Genomic DNA, 9,647 nt, shown 5'->3' with positions numbered 1-9,647 from the left:
TGTTCCCATTTATATGAAATGTTCAGAATAGACAAATCCATAGAGACAGAAGTAGATCAGTGTTTGTCAGGAGCTGGAGGAATGGAAGGTGAGAGCTAATGGATATAGGATTTCTTTTGGGGGTGATTTAAATGTTTTGGAATTAAAGAATGGTTGGTTGCATAACTCTGTGAATATCCTAAAACCATAGATTTTAGAATAATGAACGTAAAAAAATAAATTTAAAAAATAAAAGGGTAAATGTTATGTCATGTGACTTATCTATAACAATAAAAGCATAATATGCAAATTGACCAGATGGCCAAACAGCGGAACAACCATCCGGACGACCTTCCAGACGAAGCCGGGGCTGGGAGGGTGGCCGAGGCAGCCAGGGCTGCAAGAGTGGCCGAGGCATCCAGAGCTGCAAAGGCCTACTCTTGCACAAATTTCGTGCATCAGGCCTCTAGTATCTCAATAAAGCCATAAAATAAATGGCGATTGCAACCTACTTCTTGAATTTCTAAAAGAAGATTTCATATTCTGCTAAAGAGTAATAGGATCCAGTGTACCCTGTGTGTGTGTATCATCCTGAAAATTACTTTTGAGCCAAACGCTGTTTCAAAACATCATTCTCACTAGAGTTACAAAACAGAAAACAAAACAATTTTTAGATGTAAATATATTTTAAAAAATTAAAACACCTAAGAAATGCAATCTATGCATATGAAAAAGTAAAATATTTAATGCATAACAAGTAGTAGTAACATCATTCATAAGCAGCAGTTAGTGTTTATTTTCCCCATATTTTGGCTTAACACCATAGTGGTAGTTTATTCTTTTTTAGGGAAATTGCATAAGGTACATGTAGCATATTATGAGTAAGTTATAGAAGACTGTAATTGGAAAATTAATTCCAAGTAACAACATTTCCTCTAAAAACATATTTATTATTAAACAAACTAGTTTAAACTAGTGGACCATAAAATGTGCCTATAATTTATTAAGTCCAAGATATATAATCAACTTGCATAAAATTACATATGGTATTTTAAAAACAGCCTATTTCTAAAATATCAGTAATTCAGACAATTGGGATTTCCACAGGAGATAAATTGCCATGAATTTCCTTTTTATGGAGAAAATGTCCATCTTAAGAACATTACAACTATGTTATTAACAAACACTATAGCATATTTTAAAAATCAAAGTGATGAAACATATGCATTTGGATATTCTTTTATGGGTACCAGCCCTATAGCAGCATTTCAGAGAGTGATTTAAATCTAGTTAACCACATTTCCAAATGACTTGGGTTTTTATTTTCTAGAAATACATATCACATGTATAGTTTAGTTAAGAATTTAAATTTCCATTATAAATGAGAGCCTACCACATTGATAATGTAAAGATATAAGAAATAAAGTACTTGGATAGTCTAGCACTTTATTAGAAATATATCTACTAACTCCACAAAAACAAACTTTACATGTAAGCAAAATACTAAAAATTTCTGACTTGGGAGAAATAAAATAGAGTGAATGATTTCTCTTCATCTCTAACTGTAAAAATCCCTTTTGCCTATTTATTTGACCCGTCTCTATTCATGCAATTTAATGAACCCTCAAAATAATTTATACATCTTTATACAGAATTCACATCTACATCAATAAACAGCCAGTCCTTTTATATTTTCAGTGCCTTATCAAAATATGAGTAGCAAAGTGTTTCATTCTATGAGGCAGGGAGATGTTTTCTAAGTACTTCTTTGGATGATGAGGATATAGAATCTGGGAAGGACACCTCAAATTCTATTAGAAGGTCACCACGTTGCTCAGGATTTTTTGGAAATGGCAGCCCATATCCAATAATTCTTCTCCTCATTCCAGGTTTCACAATATCATTTACTGACATAGGTATGGTTCTTCCATCCATTGTTGGAACATTAATTGAGCAGCCACACAATGCCTAAAAAGTGCACAAAATAAAATTAAACAACTTAAACGTCTAAACAAAAACATTACCAATTGTAAAGGATGATACCAGTATGGCAAAATTTTAATCTCCAAAAGAATATCAATAGTTATAAAATTATTTCCCCCATTAGAAAATCCCTTTAGGACATGTACAAGCAGGCATGATTTCCCCCATTAGAAAATCCCTTTAGGACATGTACAAACAGGCATGCTAAAAAAAAAAAAAGAAAAAAAGAAAGAGAGAGAGAGAGAGAGAGAGAAAAGAGAAGAAAAGAAAAGAAAAGAAAAGAGAAAAGAAAAGAAAAGAGAAAAGAAAAGAAAAGAAAAGAAAAGAAAAGGAGAAGGGGAAGGGGGAGGAAAGGAAAAGGAAAAAAGAAGTAAAGCATGTCTTTCACACTGCCCTGGACTGAAATGGACAGTTTGAGTCTGCTATTGCAACATTCAAGATGCAGGGATGGAATGGGAGAAGAAAGAGGGAGAAATTCAGGGCTGGAAAGAACATGATAGGAGCAACTACCTACTTCTCTGGAGGGAAGACGTTAGAATAAAAAATACATTTATTGTTTTAGTCAGTAAATGTTTACTGAGTACCTACTATATGCCACACATTCCTGATAGATGCTGAGCATATATAGGGACCATGAATACCGACCCCACTTCAAGGAATGCACAAGGACCACAGAAGCAAACTAGTAATTAAAATACAATACAATGTTGGCATAGTGACATGTGCAGAAGTCTTTTGTGAGAGAAAAGGCACCCAACATACCCTCTTAGCTTCTGGGAATACCAAATGCTTAAAGTAAGCATTGGACTAATAGTTGGTATTGAGGCAGAGTGGGGCACAATAGTGTTCTACAGAGTAGAGCTCAGACAATGACACAGATATACATAAGATAATAATAGAGCAAACTTAGGGAAATGCATATACAGTTATGGGTGGAAATCAGATTAAAAATGATCTTTTATGTTAAGCTAAAGAGTTTGAACTTTATAATAGATGCTATGTGGAGTCATTTAAGAATTTTAAGCAGGGAACTGACATAGCCATATTTGTTAGATTATAATCTAACTTGAGAAATAATGCCTAAAAATAGAACAAAATTAAAACTCGTGTACCAAATCAGTATCCTTATAAATTATTTTGTCTTTAACACATTTTTTTGTTATATAATTACTCCAAACTAACAATTTTTTAAAAAATCTTACACATGGACTAAGGTGAGGAGATTACAATTCAGATCTCATAAACCACACTTATAAAAACAGAGTAGAGTTAATTTATCGTTAGGCCTCATAGTACATAATCTAGGTAGCACTTAAAATTAGCATTTAAATTGTTAATATAGGTAACTAAACTTAGAATGTACAATTTTATTCATAAAAGAGGTATAATAGCAGTACTACCGCAGAGGATTCTTAGGATAATTTAAAAAATAATGTGTAGTAAGCATTTAATAAATCTTAGCTATTATTTAAATTCCCTAAAATCAAATGCATAAATGTTTGGTTTCAGAATCCTAGCTTTTACTAACTTACCTCTCGTAAACTAATTTTAGCAGTATAAATTATATTTGATCCATCCCTTTTAAATTTTGGGTGATCTTTATCTTTAATAATAAAAACAATGTCTGCTGGAATACTAGTTGGTGTTTCATCTCCTTCCCTTGGAAAAGTAATTTTGGTGCCTTCTTTCCATCCTTTTTTTATCTCAATGGTGAGAATTTTGTCCTCAGATCTATAACTCCTTCCATCAGGGTTTAACCTTTTTCGAGAAATCTTCATCCGTTTGGTACAACCACTATATATTTCTTCAAGTGATACTCTAAGTTCATGAATAATTGGAGGATCTTGTTTGAGGCGGGATGGCCCCACAGAATTCCTGTCTCTTGGATATCCATTCATGCTGAATCCAAAGGCACTAAAAGGATCTCCATCTACTTCCATATCTTCAGAATCTCTACCACCACCCATCCGTCTTCCAAAGAAAATTTCAAAGGGATTGGAACCTCCGAAAAATGCTGCAAATGTGGCATGAGGATCACCATGAAAGGTGTACCGGAAGGTACCTCCTTGTCCATCAGGACCTCCTGCTCCTCCTTTCAACCCTAAGTGAAGAAATAAGCATGATTAGAATAAAGCTTTCAACTACTGAAAGTTTAACTTTCAAAAATTGCATCACTAATAAACTTTGACAACTTTAGATTGTAATTTATTAAATTGGCCAGAAATGCCATTATAACTAAATACAGAACAGCTACATAACTCTAGATCATTCTATCTAAAGTTAAAATTTTTGCTTCAAATTCTTCCTCCAAATACCCATCTTTAATGATAATTTATCCCTTAATCACTGTTCCACAGATAAATAAGAAAATAGAAGTCTGGAACCTCTTATCTCATAAGCTACTAGTTGACAACCTGAAGTATATAAAATTAAGTTCTTAACAGATGTCAATTGAAAGGTCTTCAGTAATCAATGCAAAATGTATAATCTAAATCTTTAAGTAGCATTATCATCAATGAGCATAACAACCAACAATATAAAATACCATATTCATATTAACAAGTTTTATTTCAGATCATCTTTTACTGCTTAAAAATTAAAACAGAACTTTCTGTAGCTGAAAAACTTTAATAGTACAAAAAATGTTTTTTACACACTAATATTGTTATCACTATCCCAGATAACAAAATTGTTCCTCTAGGCATACCATATGATTAGATTAATTTCAACACCATTTAAAAAGAAGACTGAAATCAAGAGCTGTAAATCCTCTTGATATATAAGGCCTTTGGACTGGTTATTTCTGTCTATTATGGACAACCTGTTTCACCCACCAAGTTAGTGACCCTCTGACCCTGTTCTTTAGGCTCAACTAAGTAATATATAGCTTACAAAAGATTATATATTTGAAGCATCATGACCACCACCTACCAAAGAAAGATCCTACTAAAACCCACAAACTATAGTACAGGAATTTTTTTTCTTTCTTTCTTTCTTTTTTCTTTTTTTGGTGGCAGCGGTGGGATTACAGTGATCTTTTAAGGGAGCAATACTGACAAGGATTTACATCATTACAATATCAATAAACTTTCTGAATGAGCCTTATGAGAATTCTTGACCAAAAAAACAAGCAGGAGCAGAATCTGAAAATTATAAAACTGATAAATTCCAGAGATTTAACTAAGAGATCCCAATATGTTCAAATAGTAGTAATTTGAGGGCAGAAAATATTTTATTCATTTCTGCATTATTCAATGCATACTGGACTGAAAAATGACAGGTGCTCACGTTTATTGAATAAAGGGAATGATCTATTCTTAGTCTCCTAAATAGAAACTTTAAAAGGTATATCTTGAATGTCAGGATAGAGAAGAGGCAGAAGCAAAATCACACATGTACATAGATGAGATATTTAATAATAATAAATTCTACTGGAATCATTAAGCATACTTTCAAAGAGACTTAGTTTTGCATGTCTTGTTCTATTTGAGTTATTCCATTAAAAGGTATACATGAACTCTACTTCATCCAACAGTCTTAGCTGGTGTTTAAATTTTTACTTTCATACATGAATAAAAATCTGGAGAGACCAAGAGCAATATAATAATATAAAAATTGTCAAAATATGTATTGAATGATACATCCAAATAGCAGTTAGAGACATTCCTTGTAGGAACAGGATGACAAGTATAAACAGGACAAGAACTTTTAACATGCAGCTCATCCAAACTTATTTTAGTTAAATTTTAGTGGTATTGTTATAGCTCCAAATGTTTAAAAAAAAATACACACACACAAAAACCTAGTAACAGATTTTTTTAAATGATAGAATATGTACACAACTCAGGGTCATGATCAATGTGACTAAACCATTAAATTATTTCAATCATTTCATCTTTTGTCCCATAAATATAACACAGTATAATAATTTAACAGAGCTAATAAAGTAAATTGAATAAATTAGCTGCCAAAATAGTTTAATTTTGTCAGCAAGACAAAAATCTAAATGTTTGAGCACATACTGAATTCATGAAAAGAATATTTTAAGTTATTATATCATGCCCACTTGACTTAGTAATCCCACTTCTAGGAATATATCCCAAGAAGTCAGAAACATCAATCAGAAAGAATAGATGGACCCGTATGTTCATAGCAGCACAATTTACAATAGCTAAGATTTGGAAACAGCCTAAGTGCCCATCAGCAGGAGAGTGGATTAAAAAACAGTGGTACATCAACACAATGGAATACTACGCTGCTGTAAAAAAAGAAGGAACTCTTACCATTTGCAATAGCATGGATGGACCTAGAGAGCATTATGCTAAGTGAAATAAGCTAGTCAGAGAAAGATAAATATCACATGATCTCACTCATAAACTGATGAACAAAAACAGATCCAGAGACATAGAAGCACTGAACAGACTGTCCAACCTCAGAGGGAAGGCAGGAGGAGTGGGTAAGAGATCAACCAAAGGACTTGTATGCATGCATATAAACATAACCCATGGACACAGACAGTAGTGGGGTGAGGGCATGTGCTGGGGGGTGGGGGTGGAAACGCCGGGAAGAGGTCAATGGGTGGGGGGTGGGGGAGAAGGAAACATGTAACTTTAAACAATAAAGAATTTAAATTTTAAAAAGTTATTATATCATGGGTTTGGCTTTTCCCTAAAATCCCTTTCCTCCTCTGCCAAAAATAGTAACTCTATCAGGATTACAGAGTTCCTGAGATTTACATACTGTATAAAATGACATGTATCAAAGGTGACAGAAAGCCTCCAACAGGGCTTTGAAATTTTCTTTGACACTAGTCAACTACATCGCTCAGATATATGACAAGGCTACTATAATGACTGAGAGAAATCTAACCAAAATTCATACTGCTCCAATATAACATGAATTATTATGCAAATATCACTTGCACTGCTGAGCACTTGAATTATAATGGGCATGTCATCAACTATACAGTCAATTCTTTTATTACGTACATTTCAACTGCTTGTGGAAAATTTTAAAATTCAACTGGATTCCTTCTGCTGTCCAAAATGTTTCCCAGATACCATATCACTTTGTATTACCAAGGAATGCACTCTAGAGTCAACAACATCTGCCTGTGCTTTAGAAAGACTGCTATTATTTAAAAAACAACTAAGCACCCTGGTTGGGTGGCTCAGTAGGTTGGAGCATTGTCCTGTGCACCAGAAGTTTGCGGGTTCAATTCAGGGTTGGGGCACATACCTAGGCTGTGGGTTCAATCCTGGTCGAGATGTGTAGGGAAGGCAACAGATTAATATTTCTCTCTCACATCGATGTTTCTTTCTTTCTCTCTGTCTCTCTGTCTCTCTCTCTCTAAGCATATCCTCAGGTGAGGATTGAAAAAACAGCAACCAACCAACCAATGTGCAATCCAAAAACAAGTATGTGTTTGGGATACATACCATAAAAATGATTTCTAACAGTTAGTTGACTAAAAGTTTATCAAAAGAAACAGCATTGGAGAAGAATTAGGACTTCAAAGAAAAAAATTATAAGACTTTAATAACTCTTACTTTAAGGAGATTTAACATGTAAATATCCAGATTGATAGCAAGTTTTAGAGTTACTAGTATGAGAACCTTTCAAAAGTTTTGATTCATAAAAACCCAATTTATTTATTTTTAGAAATATATAGTAAATAAAAAGATCCAGTTGATTTAAAACAATAACTGAAGAAGCAAGCTAATATAGAGATTAATGTACTAAATAAAAGTCTTATCATATAAATACTATCTTCCTTTTTTATATATATTTTCTTATTGATTTCAGAGAGGAAGGGAGAGGGAGAGAGTTAGAAACATCAATGATGAGAAAGAATCATTGATCGGCTGCCTCCTGCACACCCGCTTCTGGAAATCGAGCCCGCAACCCAGGCATGTGCCCTTGACCGGAATCAAACCCTGGACCCTTTAGTCCGCAGGCTGACACTCTATCCACTAATCCAAACCAGCCAGGGCTAAATACTACCTTTCAGTATTTAAAGTAAGTTATTGATTAAACCATAAACAAGCAAAAAAAGAAGGCATAAAGAAATGTTAGAGAGCTAGAATACTATAAGGATGTGTTACTTAAAAATTTTTTTTTAGTCTTTTAATACAAACTTGTGTTGACATCTACTAAACAATTCAGAACTAAACCTAAATTTTTTCAGAGGGAGTGATTCAAAATCCAATTTTAAATTTCTGTAGTTCTGTGTTTTTTGTTTTCCAATGATTCAACAATGTAGAAAATTTCTGTTTTTTAAAATAACGTTATTTACTACATACCATAAAATTAAACCATCGACTGTACAATTCGATGAGTTTAGTAAAGTTGAAGAATTGTGCGACCACCACCACAATAATTAGAACATTTATCTCTAGTTGCTATTTGTAGCTAATCCCTGTTCCTACCTCTAGCCCTAGGCAACCACTGATCAGCTTTCTTTCTTTACAAATTTGCCTTTTCTATGTAATTCATATAAATGGAACCATAGCCTATATAGTCTTTTACATCCAACTTTTTTTTATTTAGCATAGTTTTTAAATTTCATCCATGATATAGCAGACTTAATTAAATTGGTAATTTTAATTGCTAAATAGTATTCCATTTTGTGTGTGTGTGCGCGCGCACGCTTGGCTAAATAGTATTCCATTTTGTGTGTGTGTGCGCGCGCGTGCGCTCACACGCTCGCACATACATAGTATTTATCACATTTTGTTTATCCATTCACCAAATGATAGTACTTTTGACTTGTCTCTAGTCGGGGACCATTACAAATAATGCTGCTATGAACATTCACATACATGTCTTTGGGTGGACGTATATTTTCATTTCTCTTTTATAGATTCCTAGGAGTAGTACTGCTGGGCCACATAATAAATTTAAAACATCTCTATTTTTATCCAGCTTTAAAAAAACACAGCATTTAAGGCCCTGGTCGGGTAGCTCAGTTGGTTAGATTCTAGAATCTAGCTAGATACTCCAAGGTTGCGGGTTTGATCTGTCAGGACACATACAAGAATCAACCAATGAATGCATAAATAAGTGGAACAAATTGATGTTTCTCTCTTTTCTTTCTCTCTTTCTCTCTCTCTCCTCTCTAAAAATCAATCAATAATTTTTTTAAAAACCCCAGCATTTAAAATTGTGGATATTATAGATTTTCAAACCATGAACAAACTGGATCACTAGGTTCTCTTAGTTCCTAAATACATAATTTAGCATGTTTCACTCATACACTTCTCAGTTCATGGTTCCTTCCCACTGTCCCAAGCCTTGAAATAGTGCAATAATTGGGGGGTGGGGTTGGGGGTGAGTACATCAGGTAAATTAGTAATGGCTCCAATCATAAAATTCAGTGTTTTGTTACTGCTAGAGAAAGCCATAGGGCTATGGAACCAGGCCTGCAGGCATGAACAGATATGAAAAACAAAGAGAAAAATGTTTTCCCACATTTTCACAGTACTATACCCAAAGGGATTTTTTTAAAAGAATGAGACATTCTGAATAAAAGGCAAATATAATCCTTTTCTGTAAAGAAAGAATGATTTTTTTTTAAAGAATCAAATATAGTAACTTTTATTTTAACTATTTTCAAGTAGCATAACTAGAGAATGGTATTTCTGAATAACATATTTTAAAGCATTGAAGAGCTTTAAAATATATTA

General features: G+C 33.5%; 1 protein-coding gene across 2 annotated transcripts in view; it reads right to left on the bottom strand.

Annotated features, from left to right (window-relative positions):
• Nucleotides 1-644: 644 nt before the first annotated feature.
• DNAJB4 (DnaJ (Hsp40) homolog, subfamily B, member 4) overlaps nucleotides 645-9,647 on the bottom strand; it is a 44,730-nt gene continuing 35,727 nt past the window's right edge. For both annotated transcript variants that reach the window (XM_014544385.1, XM_005871946.2), the window contains 2 exons: nucleotides 3,495-4,063; nucleotides 645-1,947 (listed from right to left, as the gene is read on the bottom strand). In XM_014544385.1, coding sequence (XP_014399871.1) covers nucleotides 1,714-1,947; nucleotides 3,495-3,929 — 669 coding nt within the window. In that variant the 5' untranslated portion in view covers nucleotides 3,930-4,063 and the 3' untranslated portion in view covers nucleotides 645-1,713. The remainder of the gene's footprint in view (nucleotides 1,948-3,494; nucleotides 4,064-9,647) is intronic.

Source organism: Myotis brandtii, unplaced genomic scaffold (genome assembly GCF_000412655.1).
Source record: "Myotis brandtii unplaced genomic scaffold, ASM41265v1 scaffold36, whole genome shotgun sequence".
In the NCBI taxonomy this organism is placed as follows: domain Eukaryota; kingdom Metazoa; phylum Chordata; class Mammalia; order Chiroptera; family Vespertilionidae; genus Myotis; species Myotis brandtii.
The sequence above is the reverse complement of the archived record's forward strand: the minus strand, read 5'-3'. Positions and strand labels throughout refer to the sequence as shown.